The sequence below is a fragment of the Dermochelys coriacea genome, chromosome 2 (genome assembly GCF_009764565.3).
Source record: "Dermochelys coriacea isolate rDerCor1 chromosome 2, rDerCor1.pri.v4, whole genome shotgun sequence".
Classification (NCBI taxonomy): Eukaryota; Metazoa; Chordata; order Testudines; family Dermochelyidae; genus Dermochelys; species Dermochelys coriacea.
Genome location: NC_050069.1, coordinates 84,108,801 through 84,124,503, shown reverse-complemented (window position 1 = coordinate 84,124,503; position 15,703 = coordinate 84,108,801). Strand labels below are relative to the sequence as shown.

The 15,703-nt window shown below is 43.0% G+C and overlaps 1 protein-coding gene across 13 annotated transcripts in view; it reads right to left on the bottom strand.

Annotated features, from left to right (window-relative positions):
- Positions 1-3,322: 3,322 nt before the first annotated feature.
- ESCO1 (establishment of sister chromatid cohesion N-acetyltransferase 1) overlaps positions 3,323-15,703 on the bottom strand; it is a 63,411-nt gene continuing 51,030 nt past the window's right edge. For 4 of the 13 annotated variants that reach the window (XM_038388792.2, XM_043508000.1, XM_038388793.2 and 1 more), the window contains 2 exons: positions 14,554-14,741; positions 3,323-4,341 (listed from right to left, as the gene is read on the bottom strand). In XM_038388792.2, the coding sequence (XP_038244720.1) occupies positions 4,194-4,341; positions 14,554-14,741 (336 nt within the window). In that variant the 3' untranslated portion in view covers positions 3,323-4,193. Of the gene's footprint in view, positions 4,342-11,364; positions 11,502-13,322; positions 13,525-14,553; positions 14,742-15,703 lie in introns of those variants that run through there. The other 9 variants (XR_006278891.1, XR_005290948.2, XM_043508004.1 and 6 more) reach the window with 7 other exon arrangements.

Genomic DNA, 15,703 nt, shown 5'->3' with positions numbered 1-15,703 from the left:
TCTTCAGAGAAAAACTGGATAAGATTGTGGCTGAAAGTTAGGCTTAAACCAAACAATCCCTCCCTGCTCCACTTAGCGCGCTAAGAAGGGAATACAAACTCACTTTGACAGAGATGCTCCTTTCAACTATTTTCCCCACCAAGGTTCTAGAGGAAAGATCACATGTCAAGGGAAACCTTGGAAGTGAGCAGTAACTAGAAAACCTGGAAGAGATCATGCAACTTCCAAAAGCTCTTTATGATGAATGAATATGCTCTTGTCCAGACCAGAGCCTCGGAGGCAGGATTTCTTTTTTTCTGGATGAATAATTTGCTTCAACCACAGATTGGGTGCGAGAGTCAGCATGTCAGGGATACTCTCGAGCTAAGGGCTTCATCACACTCCTCCATCCAGTCTTCAGTCACCACCGATCCCACCAAGTACAAGCTATTCCAGGACGACATCTCCCACCTTTGGTACATGGGAACAATAGGAGTTCCACCAGAAGAGAAACTCAGGGTTTTACTCCATCTTCACTGTTCAGAAGTGCACTGGAGAAGTTCTCCACCTCCAAGGGTTCAACAAATAGATAAAGAAAACAAAGTTCCAGATGGATATCCTATACTCAATGACATCCCTGTCTCAAGGGGACTTCCTTACCTCAGGGTCTTGGAAGAGACATTCGCCACATTTCAGTGTTCTCCTGCTACCGCAAGCTTCTGAGATTAGTTTACAGCATGAATCGCTACCAATACTGAACACTCCCATTCTGTCTCATTGCCCAAGCCCACGCCCCTCATTCTGAAAATGCTGGTGATGATCTCAGCCAGACTCTGGTCCCAGGGCATTTACCTGTATCCTTTTTTGGACAACACCTTAATCAGAGCCTTATCCCAGGCAGTAGGGCACGGCCCCAAGACTTGGAATTTGGAGCTCCTATAAATGCACAATTCATAACAAACACAAAGAATAGTTCCCTGAACCCCTCAACAAGGATCATGCACCTGGGTGTAGAGAGAGACGTATCTATCCCTCAGTAGACGGATTCCAGAAGATTCAGAATTTGATATCCACGCTGGTCAAGTACAGGAGCCCAACCATTGCTCATTGCTGGGCCTCCTGGTTTCATGCACAGGGGTCACTCCAAGGGTGAGATTCCAAATCAGGTGCCTTTAGGCTTTTCTTGTGAAAATATGGGACCACTCCCTGGAGTGCAGGCAACTTCAAGTACATATCCCGAAACAGGTTCTTAACTCACTGAGGTAGTGGACAGTCTGTAAAATTATCCACAGGGGTCTTTCCATATGCTTTCTGGAACTCAGGGTTCTCACCGATTCCAGCCTGATGGGAAGCATACCTGGATCCCAAAATGGTACAGGGCATCTGGAGCCCGGGGGAAAAGGGATCACAGCATTGATCTCTTGGAACTTAAGGCAGCCAAACTAGCTCTTCTGAGATTCCAGAGCCCTCTAAAAGAAAATGTCATGACAATGGCTGCATACATAAACAACCATGGAGGGATAAGGAGCACAGCTCTACATGGAGGAACAATGGAAATAATGTAAAAGGCAGAAACTCCTCTCCCCAAAGGCAATCCACATAAAAGGAGAACTGAACCAAAAGGCAGACTGGCTTAGCCAGTGCAACATCAGCAACTCAGCATAGTGCCTAAACCAGAAAGTCTTCAACCTGATCTTGCAGATGTTCGGTCCTCTATCAGTCCATCCATTTCCCAATCACAAGAATGCAAAGCCATTAAAATACTTCACCAGGGAAGCAGACCACAAGTCATGGGGACAAATGCTTTGTCAAACAGATGGTCAGAAGTCCTGCTATATGCATTGCCACCCTTTCCTCGGAAGGAAAATGATCCAAAAGGGTGAGAGGAAGCAAAAAAAGTGATAGTGTTAACTCTGCACTGGCCAAAAAGACAGTCTCTCTTACCTGACAGAACTATAGCTGAAACCACCTTTGCAGCTACTGGTGAGGTCCTGGTTGAGAACCTTCTGGTATCCAGATTCCTCAGAGAAGTCAGACTGGCCAGAGCAGTAGTCATCTTCCCTAAATGGGATCTACCACTCATGCTGAAAGCCCTAAGTACTAATCCTTTAGAAAGCCTGACTTCTGTATCACCATTTTACCACTCCATCAAACCTGTTTTCTGGTGGCCATTACATCTGCTAGATGAGTTTCAGAACTGGCAGAGTTCTCTCTGCAGGAACCTTACTCCCAGTTTTGGTTTGACACGGTGGTGCTAAGGACTCCAGAACATTGTTGCCAATGGTGAATTCTCCTTTCCATGTCTTGCAAGATCTAATTCCATCCAAAGCCACAGCACCTGATCAAGAAAGTGGCACACATCAGATGTCAGAACACTACTGAAGATTTACATCAAGCATACAGGATCTACAAGGAGGTCAGGTGCCCTCTTTGTCTTCTTCCATCTGAAGTGTCCAACTCCATCTCCAAGCTCTTTCTTGCTATATAGATCAGACTACGGTTGAGGGGACTTTCCTGTCCCAGAAGGAATCAAGGCACACTCCACAAGATCCATGATGACCTTGTGGGTTGAAAGAGTATGTACTTCCACCACAGAGATCTGCAAAGTAGCAACATGATCACTGGCTAAAACCTCTACTGGACTTTGTCTTCCACAGAAAGTTGCTGTACGAGGTTATTGCCTTTTGAGCAATTCTGTAAAAGGGAAGGTTTTTCCCTTTTTCCTTCTGTTTGTTCTCTTATCCTTCCCTACATCTCATGTGTAGCAGAATTGTTGAAAACAAACTGCAGAATGGAAAATTTCTTATCTGATCACTTCATTTATGAAGGGGTATTAAACTCAAATAGGTTGAAAGTCCAAAACTGATTTTTTTGGCCAATAAACTATTCAGCAAAAAAGGAAAAAAAATTCACCCAACTCTAGTCTCACTACTGGTAAAGGAAACAGCTTTTCTCAGCTGCTAGCTGAGACTGCATTCAAACGAGCTGAAAACACAGCGCTGGGAAGCTTATGCTGTTGACCACCTCTGGACAAGAGCATGCAATAAAATAAAGAATTTATTTGCTGGAACAGTTTAGGTTTTCTAAAGAGGACTTAAAGAGATTAAATTAATAACTTTCCACTTCTAAAACACAGACACTACACCACCACAGCTACTCCTACAGTATATGCTCCAAAAACGAATTATGGAATCAGGAACTATTCCTTAGGAAGTGTGAGGCTTTGTTGTACTGAAGATTGTTTTGAATCAGGACTTTTCTTTTGGATGTTAATCTGATTAATGTTTCACCATTGAACATTTCCTTTGCAGGAACAAATACCAAAGACTACTTTTTCACTCTGTTAGCATCACTTAAGAAAAAAAAGCTATCAAGTACTTTATTTTTTAATCTATATTATATACAGATAGAGAAAGGCCACAGCAGTTTTTCACCATATAAACCCTTTTAAAGTAGAGGGCTTTATGAAGGAGATACAAAGTGAAGTTCACTAATAAAGGCATATACTCAGTTCAGCATTTTTGGAAAAAAAAAGTGAAGCATATACCTGTTTATATTTTGCAAATTCATCTTTCACAAACTACTGCTAAATATCCCCTTTGCAAAATGTGTAATTTCCTTATTCTTCATGTAATTGAGAAATCAGGTTAATTTAATCTTTGTTATTCATATTAATGCATAGTAGAACCACCATGTAATTAATCTGTCACGTCTATCATCTATAAATAGTGCACTGTAATATTTCTGTTATTTAAGTTCTAATTGAGCAGAGTTTTAAATTTTGATAAATGATCTTATACCTTACTAAAGATCTAGAACTGGTAAAGTACTAAAGATTACAGTGCCAAGCAACACTGGTATATCACCACATTAAGAACTTCAGTATGTACTCAGCGAGACCATAGTCCTTGCATTAGTTTACAGTCCACTATGAACAATATCTCTGCATGTAAACATGACTAATTAGAGATAAAAATACATCATAAACTTCTGTAAAAGATAACAAAATATCTTCTTTAAAAAAGAGTTAGACTATTACTGCACAATTTACAATTTTAATAAAATAGTACAACCTTTTTTTAGTTGTTACCAGTCCTGAGTTCATTGTAATAATAATAAAAAATATATATATGGCCCTAGCTCCTGGTCAGGGCTGAACTCAATCAGTACTTGTTAGCAGAAGTCGCCCAATACTTCTTGTTGAAAGAATTCCACTAAGTATGATACTGTCCATTGAGAAAGTTGTATACCAGGAACTGGCCAGTGCCACAGTACCGCGTTGCAAAGAGTTTTCCATCAGGAGTGGGATCAGAAAAAGCAATTTCTTCTTTCCTCAAGTATGAGCCATATATAAAATTACTCCTGTTTTAAAAAAAAAATAAATTGGTTATTTTCCATGAAGTGATAATGCGAAAGTATATTTTTGTATCTTGAAAGTTACCTTTCTTCAATTATTTTTCAGGTGAGCTGATCCTTATAATGGGTTTTCACTCTCCATGGAGCTTTAGGGGCAAAACCAGACCTGTCTGTCACTGGCTAGGTGTTAAACCTCTTTCCCTGAACAATCGGCCAAAGTAACTTTCCTAATATGTTTTAAAGTATACATAGGAGGACGGCTATAGCCATCAAATAGAGAATTCATACTCTGTTGTATGCAATATATGCACGTGTGCTACAGTATAAATTCTGTATTTTATAGCTAAAGCCTCTTCTCTCCCCTTGGCCCATCTGCATAATCTGAGCAAACAGCCATTGAGATTCCAATTAAAAAAAATATGAATAGGCAGGATCAATTGCACAGAACAAAAAAAAAAGCTTTCTTTCAGGTAAGAAAACAGGTTCTCCCATTCTTCATATTGATCCTCACAGTCCTTTACAGAGGGAATTAATTTGGAGCTCAAAAAATGATTTCAACATGAGATGTGCAGAAGAGCATCTGAGTTCAATGTAATGGCACAGCATGAAGTACCTTCTGCTAAAGGCATTGTCAGAGTCTTGGATGTCTACTTTTAATGTACAGCAAATGAAGTTACTCACCTTGTGCGATAACAATGGTTCTTCGAGATGTGTATCCCCAAGGGTGCTCCACTTTAGGTGTCTATGTGCCCCTGCATCTCTAATTGGAGATTTTTGGTAGGAGTGTCCCGTTGAGCCCGGGGATGTGCTCTCCCTCCCTCGAGGCTATTTAGCACTGCACGAGCGAACCCCCCTCATTTCCTTCTCTACCACAGAGCCCTCCCTATAGAGAGCTCTGAAGTAGAGGGGAGGAGGGCGGGTTGTGGAGTACCCACAGGGACACACGTCTTGAAGAACCGTCGTTACTGCACAAGATGAGTAACTTCCTCTTCTTCTTTGAGTAGTGTCCCTAGGGTGCTCCACTTTAGGTGACTTCAGAGCAGAGTCTTTTACTACAGAGAGTACTGTGGAGTTGAAGATGGTATCAGCGACCAAATCTTCAGTGATCGCATAATGTTCTGCAATAGTATGGACAGAGGCCCCAATCATTGCTCTATAGATTGGGGAGATGGGGTATCCTTATGGAATGTGACTGAGGTAGGAACTGATCTCATGGAGTGTGTATGGACGGAAGCAAGTTGCACCCTTGCTAAGTGATGAATGCAACTAGAGACCCATTTGGATAGTCTTTGAGGAGATAGCACAGAGCTTCTAGATCTTTCTGTGGACGAAAGGAAGAGTTTAGGGGAATTCCTGAAGTCCTTAGTCCTGTCCAAGTAGAATGCTAATGTCCTTCTAATATCTAGCATATGCACAATTGTCTCCCAGTTGTCACAATGTGATTTTGGGAAAAAATAGGGAGATAGATCTATTGATTCATATGGAAAGTGCAGAAAAAGGAGGGAGAAACTTGGGATATGGCCTTTGAGTTATTTTTTATTTATTTATTTTAAAGACAAAGGCCGTGAATGATGGGTGTGCCATCAGGGCTGCTATTTCTCCTATGTGCCTAGCTGAGGTGATGGGAATTAGAATGCTGTCGTCATGGACAGGTATAAGAGAGAACAAGTTGCCGTGGACTCTGAGGAAGGTCTAGTCCAAGCCCTGAGAACCAGATTAAAGTTCCAGGCTAGAGCGGGTTGTGTCACATGGGGGAAGAGAGTCCCAATGCCCTTAAAGAATCAACTCATTAGTGGTTGAGCAAACTCCAAGTGGGAAGTCATTTTTGCCATGAGATGTACCTTAAGTGAGCTGAGTGAGAGTTTAAAATGTAGTGCAAAATCAGAGGGAGGAAAGATGAGGTTAGGTCTGTCAGTTTGGAATGGTACAAACTTGGAGTCATTTCCATTTTGTAGACAGGTATGTGGAGGAGTTAACTTGTGTTGCAACATGTGTTTCAGCTTGTCAGAGCATTCTGCTTCTAAGCCTTGGAACAAAGAAAGATCCAAGCCTGGAGGCGGAGGACCCATGGGTTGGGGTGAAGAGTCAGCCCACTGTTTTGAGAGAGCAGGTGAGGAATGGCCTGACGTCAGAGGAACAGGAGGGCATATTGCCATCTGCATCAGGAAAGGGAGCCAGACTTATCATAGTCAAGACAGGCAATCACAATAACTCTTGCTTTGTTTTGTTGAATTTAACAGAATCTTGGATAGGGTAGGAAACTAGGAAAAGACTTACAAGTGGGCCCTGGACGCTGGGAAGATGAGGGCAACTGCCAGTGAATGTTTCCCCAAAGGGTGGCTATATCTTAAAGCACCTGTGAATTCAGTACACACTCATTGTCGTGAGAAAATTCCAGCTGAGACTGTTGGTTATCCCGCTCTGTATCCCTTGTAGACAGATAGCCGAGATGAGCACATTGTGCTCGGTGCATCAGTTCCAAAGTTTGAATGCTGTCTTGCAGAGGGCGGGAGATCTGGCAGCTCCTTGGCAGTTTATACAAAACATACAGGTCACATTAAGTCCATCATAACCTTTGTGTGGAGTTTTTGATAGGCAGAGTTTGTTCACAGGCACTCCTGACAGCCCCTAACCCCAAAAGAGTGATATGGAAGGTCATTTTTGTGGAAGACCATTTGTCCTGAACCTTGCTGTTGTGTACGTGAGCTCCCCAGCATATTAGGGAGACATGCGTCCCAGTGTGGTGAATGTAGATAGTGAGAGGAGCGCTCTCGCTTGTACTGCATCAGGTTGGTGCTGATAAAGTCCAGTCACTGTACTGGGGTTAGTATGCCACTACAATGAAGTGAGTCTGGGAGACTACCATGTGTGGAGCAGTCTGTACCTATAATGATCCTGCCCCAAAGGTAAGCAGTAGGAAAATCTCCTGTACGATGGTTGTATTGAGATGGAAGTACTTGTCAGTACCGATAGTAAGTATGTAAGTTCAGGGCTAGAAATCACTCTTTGCTCTAGAGCTGATCCTAACTGCTATGAAGGTAAGGTAAGGTGACTTCTGAGTGGCATGACAAGTGTATAGATGGCAAGGTATCTGATGCTGCAAGGTATTGCTCAGGTCCCCGACCAGCTCAAAGTGCTTATAAGAGGCAGTTTGAGAGGTCATGGACTGGGGTGCAGACTGTTCTCACTTTGGAGCCTTGGGCCTCTTACACTGTGGCTCATAACAGCACAGAGATGGTGAGTATTGAGAAGATTGTGATCTGTGGTGTGGTTGAGAGGTACATCTTCTCTTCTGTTCCACAGTGTAGATTCCTAAGGACTGTAGTGCGGTCCCAGAATCCTTCAGGATGTGGAGAGAAAAATCTGTCTTCTCCGCAAAAAGTTTGGCACTGCAAATTGGAAGTCTGTAGCTCTTTCGGCAATCTAGAGAGGTGTAGCGAACCCACAACCCATCTCAGTACCATGGTCATGGAGACTGGGTGGGCAGCTGTAACAGCTACATCCAGTGGTGCGTCTCGGACCGGTCTGGCTATTAACTGATCTTCTCTAAGAATGGTCTGAATCTGTTCTTTTTGTGTTTCTAGTAATGTTTCAGAAACATCCTGGTTTTCCCAAGATTAACAAAACTCTTTTGGCCATGACAATTTGGTAATTTAGGACTCTAAGCAGCAATGTTGACGATGAATACGCCATCTTGCGAAGCCGGATCATATGGAGTTTACTTGGCATTACGTTCCTTGCTTCATGCATTAACCACATCCACTATGATGGAGTTGGGTTGCGGATGCTGAAAACAAAGTCTGCCTCTTTGGGTAGAGATGTAGGGTTGTTTTTGTTTACATTCTGTTGCTGGTTGATGCGATGGAGGCTGGCTCTGCCAGATGATTTTGGTAGGATCTACAATCAGCTCATTAATTGGGAGGATAGTTCTAGATGAGAAGGTAGTGTGCAGAATTTCCACCAACTTGTGATGTGTATCTGCCACCTCCTGTAAGGGAATCTGCAGCTCATCTGCCACTCTCTTGGTAAGATCCAGAAAGTTCTTAAATCTTCACCTAGTGATGAGGGGTGGGCAGCACAGTCTCATCTGGGAGAGATGAGGAGAAGTGTGCTGAAGAGGTAGCTTCCTCTTCAGGTGTGGGGGTTTTTTCTGTTTGTTTGTTTTTCCCCTTCCTCCTCCTTTCTTATTCTGAAAAAGCTTTCTCCTGCCCTGGCTCAGGTGCCAGGCTGTAGCAAACCATCCGGTGTCTCTCAGGGAGAGTCCACCAGAGACGGTCGTGCCACGTATGTGTATATACCCGAAGAGTTACAATATGGCCTTGGGAGGGAGAGGCAGGAAGGCAGGCACGGGTGGAAATGGGGATGACCCGTGTAGTGTGTTGGTGGGACACCTTGAGGTACCAGGGAATGATCTCCTGGCCAGTGTCAGATTTGTCAGTGGGTATGGGTGCCGTTGACTGGGGTATTGGCAGTATACAGCCCAGTGCTAAGAGCGATTCTGGGTGCCGGTATGTGCTCGATACCGGGGTCCTGGTACCAAGTAATGGGCATTGTGGTTCTTCTCCAATCATCAGGTCTGCAGGGTACCAGAGCTCATGCAGTACCATGAGTTCGTTTGGTACCACAGGGGAGGGTCCGTGGTACATTGTCAGTACCGATAGTTGGGCAGAGCACTCCCTAAATGAGTTTTGCCCAGTACAAAAAATTTGTTGATGCCACTTTTTTAAAGACGGTATGGTAATTGTCTCTCCCTGAGTACTAAGGCCACAGGTCTCCAGGAGTAGCAGAGTACCTGGATTACCATGGGCTCATCCAGAACCCCAGAGGAGTGGCTGTAGTCGGTGTCAATGGTTGGGAAGGTGCAGAACACTTCCTAGATGGGAGTTTTGTTGCATCTGGTACCAAAGGGTTCCTCTATGCTGTTCTTTTAGAAACAGTACGGTAACTGTCCCCTCTCCTTAGGGGAGGCTTAGGGAAAAGTAGAGTGGAAGCCTCTAGTGTCTCTGTGCAAAGCAGAGCTGACAGCAGGCTTCTCTGTGTCGCTCTTTTAGAGATGGTATGGTAACTGTGCCCTCTCGATGCAGTAGTTGCCCAGAGTAGAACTCGGAGCAGCACAGAGCTTACAGAAGCCCCTTGTCAGTGGGAGAGCAGAGCTCAGAGCAGGGCAGAGCTCACAGCAGGAAGCCCCTTCTCAGGTTTCAGCTTCCAGGGCTTACAGAACTGGAGCAGCAGCTGAGCTCACAGCAGGAGGTTCCTCTGCTGGTATTGTCCTATGGCCTCATGCATGCAAGGCACCATGGGGGGAGGGGAGGGGAGAACACTCCTCTGGCTGGCCAGTTACTCAGGGGTCAGTGCCAAGATGGCCGCACTGGGAAACACCCCTCTCGCTGGCCAGTTGCTCGGAGGAGCCTTTCCACGGGGAGTCTGCTGGTGACTTCTTCTTTCTCTCTCTCTTCTCCTCTTCACCACTCGACCCCTTTTGAAGTGAAGGCTCCGGGGATGATCCGGGGTCACCAGCCACCGGAGTCCCCTGCAGACTGAAGTGTCTTCTCTACAGGGAGGAATTTTTACTTCAGCTCCTAGCTCCTGTGAGGCTGCAGTTTTAGGTGTGTCAGGTAAAGCACTTCTGTGAGGCTCTCCCAGGCACAGAGAGCGTCTGGCCATTACAGGAACTGACTCCTGGCAAAAGAAGCACCGCTTGGAGCAGAGAGAGCCAGGCAAGCCCTTGGGCAGGGGGTGTCATCCTCTAGCAGGGAGGAATATGCAGAAGAACATAGTCTTTACTTTTTTTTTTTTTTAAAACTTAAAAAAAAAAAAACTAACTGAGTCAACTAGATGCCTGGGGGGGAGGGAGGAAATGCCTCCAGACAGGGAAGGAAAGTTAAGTTCTTTTCCTTTTTCTCTTTTCTTTTTAAACCAAAGGACTAAAATAAAATAAAATAAAACAAAAACACAACTAAAACACTAGCCTGAATACTTTTAGGGAGAACAAAGGTGACAAAACAAGGCGGGGTTTGCTCATGCAGTGCTAAACAGTCTCAGAGGGAGGGAGAGCACATGTGCGGGCTCAACAGGACACTGCTACCAAAAATCTCTGATTAGAGGTGCAGGGGCACACAGACACCTAAAGTGGAGCACCCATAAAGACACTACTCAAAGTAGTAGTACTGGTTACCAGGTGCAGGGCTGGCACCTACCAGTAGCCCCCCACACCGCCCGCCTCCACTCCGTCTCCTCCCATGAGTGCGCTGCCACCGCTCCACTTCTCCCTCCCAGGCTTGCTGGCAAACCTAGGAGGGACGGGGGAGAAGCGGAGCGGCAGCGTGCTCAAGGGAGCGGGCAGAGCAGAGGTGAGCTAGGGCGAGGGGCCACAGGAAGTTACCTGGGTGGGGGGACATGCAGAGGAACCGCTCCCCAGCGAACCTCTGCTCCGCCTCCTCCTCCAAGCATGCTGCCGCCGATCAACTTCTCCCCCATCCCTCCGAGATGCAGCAAGCCTGGGAGGGAGGCATAGGAGGGGAAATGCGGCGTGCCAAGGGGAGGAGCTGGGGGCAGGGGTGCAAAAAAAAAAAAAAAGGGGGGGGGAGGGACAAAAAACCCTAAAGCCAGCCCTGACCAGGTTCCTGCCTTGCGTATTTCCTCTTAAATTACCACCACTTGGGCCACAAAGCTATTAATTCAATGGAGCTCTCAGAGGACAGAGGAGTTCTAATGTTCCCTACAGCCATCTTTCCCCCCCAGCAGCTAGATAAAAATCAAATTCTGCCAAGTCTATCATTTTGATGGATAATATCAAAAACAGAAACTGAGTGGAGTCAGACAATTATTTAGTTATAGTAGATGCTGAAATTCAAAAAGTTAAAGCTTTATAACCATTAAAACATCAATTGACAAAATATACAAAGTAAATATCCTTAAATTTTAAATTGTCATGCCACTTTTTTTTTTTTTTACTTTTCCTATCTATAATTTTTGATTATCAATACAATTTTGTCAGTCTGTGCACAGTAAAAATCTACATTTACTGACATTTACCAATAAAAATCGAATCCTTCCAAGCCTAGTGAGAGGATTTTTGTTTGTAGGAGGAAGATAGTCTGACTTCATATATGTCTTGAGGGATCTGTGGACATAGATGGTGCTACCAGGTTTTCACAGAAGGCACTCTGTTAGGAAAAGAATGAAGCCAAGGCAGTTTCTTACGATGTGTAAAAAGGTAGTGTTTAATTTCTGAATAAAAACCAAACCTGAGTCAAGTACTACTTTAACTGCAGAATCCTAGCATTGTCTTCTGTACCAGTACAGCTATCAGAAATATGACCTAAAGCTTTACATGCAAGTCAGTGAGTACTTAAGAAGGTGTTTGATAAGAGGGTCAAACTATCATGTAATCCTACAATGGAGGTCTTTGGCTGTTAGGTAGAGATGATGCTCTGAGAAACAGACATCAGGATAAAAGTAGATCTTGCCTGGTTTACAAACAACATGGCTAAGCGATGCATTTTCAAGAGCTTTACCATTAAAGGCAATATGAAGGGAGAAAAATTGGGTCTGTGTCCTTTTGTTCATATATGAAGTATAAAAGTGGGTCAAAAGGATTATACTCTCCTTGACTTTTACCGTAAGAATATCAGGTTTTTACTCCTGCTTTGCTTGGAGTCTCCTTGTAGGGCCCAGGATTCTAGATTTGGAGCTCTCCAAGACCTTAACTGAAAAGTAGGATCTGAAACAGTTAAACCCACAAAACCCCTCTCTCTTTTGTAATAAAGAAACATCAAGGGGCTAGCCTGCAAGAATTCCAGAATCTGATGGATGTTTGCCGATCTGGACAGGATCTATTTATCAATTATATTTCAACCAAATAGACTTTTGGCTGTGGATGAAGAACCCTTTGAGCAGGGTAAAAAAAAAAAAAAAAAGAGAGAGAGAGAGAGAGAGAGAGAGTGTGTGTGTTTGTAAAAACAAAAACCAAAACCACACACTGCCCAAGATATGCTGATAAGAATATTTTACTCTGAAGGAAGGCTAGCAGTTACTTTCTCACTACTGCATTTAAGACCATGTTTCTAGCTAGGAATCGAGGGAGGCTCCTAGAGATCTTATGCAGATTTTAATCTTATTGTTTTAAGAGCACATATCTGCTGGGGAGTCTGTTGAAGCTAGAATGACTCTAGTGAAACAGGTAACCAATGCTAAATCCAAGCCCTGCTGAGGCTACTTCCATTATTTTAGATCAGGATCTATTCAGCTGTCAGAAGGGCCTTTTACAGCAAGATAACTGTCTTTAATTAAGGAACATTTAGATTTTTAGTGAGCTACTACGTAAAGTGAGGAAAAATTCCTTGTTGGACTGATGAAAATCATTTACAGGTTTTTTTTGCGGCTTTCTCTCTCTAGCATCTCCTGCATTTTGCTTATCATGTGTCACTCAAGAGAGAATAGTCTCAAGCAATTCTGAAAAGCAACTTTTAAATTTTTACTTCATGATGCAATTCAGAAATTGTTGTTAGTTTGTTTTTTAAAGAGAGAGACCTCTGCTCCGAAGAGTGTTTGGGTTTTGTTTGTTTTTTTGTTTGTTTGGTTTTTTTTTAAAATTAAGGAGGGGCAAGGAGTTTCATAGATACTAAGGTCAGAAGGGACCATTCTGATCATCTAGTCAGACCTCCTGCACAACACAGGCCACAGAATCTCATCCACCCACTCAAGTTCAAGTGCTTGGCCCAAGGAGGAAGATCCCTAGGTTCAACAGAGAATGCATCCCTAAATTAAAAAAGGAAGGAACTGGTGTCCATGGCAGTAAACCGGTCTTCCAATCAAAGGGGACACTGCAACTGTCAATGTCTATGGGGACCTGCTACACAAAGCTGTGGGAGCCCCATACATAAGAAAGCTTACTACTGGAAATGCTGGTGCGGTCAGCAAAGAAGCATTACACTCCACAATTATTTTGTCAGGTTGCTGTGAGAATGGCTATTGAGCTCAACTCTCCACTCACCCTGGACCCAGTTAAAGACTTCTGCTTTCTGCGTGTCAGAGCTTTCTACCTGGAAGCAGAAAAGGTAAAAGCTCCCTTTCAACGAAGATCTGGACAAGGAATTACAAGAAGCGTTTTCTGATTCTTTTAGATTTGTCTGATGTTTACCTCAGACAGAAGAGCCTACTGCAGAAGGATTTGAACTCATAGGGTCTCTAAAAATAGCATTAAACACAAATTATCAAATTTAGGTGTTCGCTTGAAGACATCAACTTTAAAGCAATTTTCAGCTTTAGAAAAAAAATACAAAAGTTCTGAAAACATATGTTCTACAAAGGGAGCTCAGAGCCTACTGTGGGGAGAAAGGGGGGAAGTGAACAAAATGACTAGTTCTTTGCTGGGGAAGATGGAGAAAGGTGGCCTTCCTTACTGATTGGCAGTTGAACACAACTAAAATCCATAAAAAGAAAAGGAGTACTTGTGGCACCTTAGAGACTAACAAATTTATTTGAGCCTAAGCTTTCGTGAGCTACAGCTCCCACGAAAGCTTACGCTCAAATAAATTTGTTAATCTAAGGTGCCACAAGTGCTCCTTTTCTTTTTGCGAATACAGACTAACATGGCTGCTACTCTGAAACCTAAACTCCATAGAAACTAAAATCTACTGTAAGGCTCATTGGACCTGAATGGGGTGAAAAAAAGTCAGATTCAGACTAATGTTAAAGAACACTACTTAAGGAGAGGTATAGGCAGGTAAGAAGAATACAATAGGTAGCCCTGTGGTTTTGTGCCTGTTAATGTCCCCTTTTCCTGTTCCCAAAAATCCAGGAGGAGATGTAACTAATAGATTAGGTAACATAATGAAGAATACAACTTGTCTTAGGGTAAGAGTGCTTAACTCCCATTTTCATAAATCACTTAAGCATTCTTGAAGGTTTTGTCCCTGGCCTACTTTGACTAATCCATTGTGGACAACATCCTGTCAGCTAATTTGACTCTTTACAATTGTATTCAAGCAAAGTTTTTTAGGTTAGGCAAGCCTAACAATTCAAATTGTTAAAACTGTGTAAAAGTCTGTGTAAAACTGAGCACAACTTTCAGTTTTAGGTTTATATCCACAAATTCACTGAAAAGGTCTTTTAAAAAAAAAACACACAAAAGATTGTCAGACAAAAAGCCTCAGCATTAAGTTGAATATTGAGCCACAAATCACTAAAATTATTTGTTGTTTTTTTTAATATTACCTAAGAGACTCTATCATCCGAGAAGCGATTTTCTTCCGACGCATCATACTGAACACCCAGATTCGACTAATCCCACAGATAGCAGGCTCAGGAGAAGTCGAGCAGCACCAGGCTTTTTGTCGTTCAAATATGATCTTCTCATTTTCTGAACTAATTTCTGGAATCTTCTCTTCTATAACTCTATAGCCCTGCAGATAATGTCAAACTTTAACGGCATGATTCATAACTCCACAATGTATTAGTAATGCTTGTACAAGATAATCCACTCTGCTGTAAACAAACACTTCACTTACACATATCTTCTTTGATGAAGGGGCATAGCATGTTAATATACGTTTTCTCATCACAGTCTCAATACACAGTCAAATTGTGGAACTCATTGCCAGGGGATGTTGTGAAAGTTAAAAGTATAACTGGGTTAAAAAAAGAATTAGATAATTTCATGGAGGATAAGTCCATCAATGACTATAAGCCAAGATGGCCCAGGACAACCCCATCCTCTGAGTGTCCCTAAGCCTCTAACTGCCAGAAGCTGGGATGAGATGACAGGGGACAAGATCACTTCATAATAGCCTTGTTCTGTTAATTCCCTCTGGCACATCAGGCATCAGCCACTAGCCACTGTCAGAAGATAGGATACTGAGCTAAATGGACCACTGGTCTGAGGCAGTATCGCCATGGTTACATTTCACAACTTTAGTTTCATTTCTGTCTCCTTAATTTCAAAACTAGGGTAGAAGAATCAAAAGCATCAGGGAGATTTCACGTATAGAGTTTCTTTGGTTTAGCTCCCCAATTGAATGTGATAGCAGTGAACAAAATTTATTAATAGTAAGGTAGCCATTAAATTGCATTAACTTCTATTTTTTAGATTTTTGGGTTTTTTTTTTTTTGTTTTTTGTTCCTTGGCCACAATCCTGGAGTACTTTTTAGGAGGGTTAGGATGTCCCTATTACCACAAGTCTGTAAGATCAGGGCTTAAGTACATGGAGACATGAATAACTACATTTTGGAAATGCTTATGATTGAGAAGTCTTTACCTGTCTGATAAAAATTACCTTAGTAAGATCTCTTTTAACAACAGAGTTGTGAGTATTTTCTGTCCCCAGAGGAGTACCTTTGTACAGGACCACATGGTGTAGGACAGAGA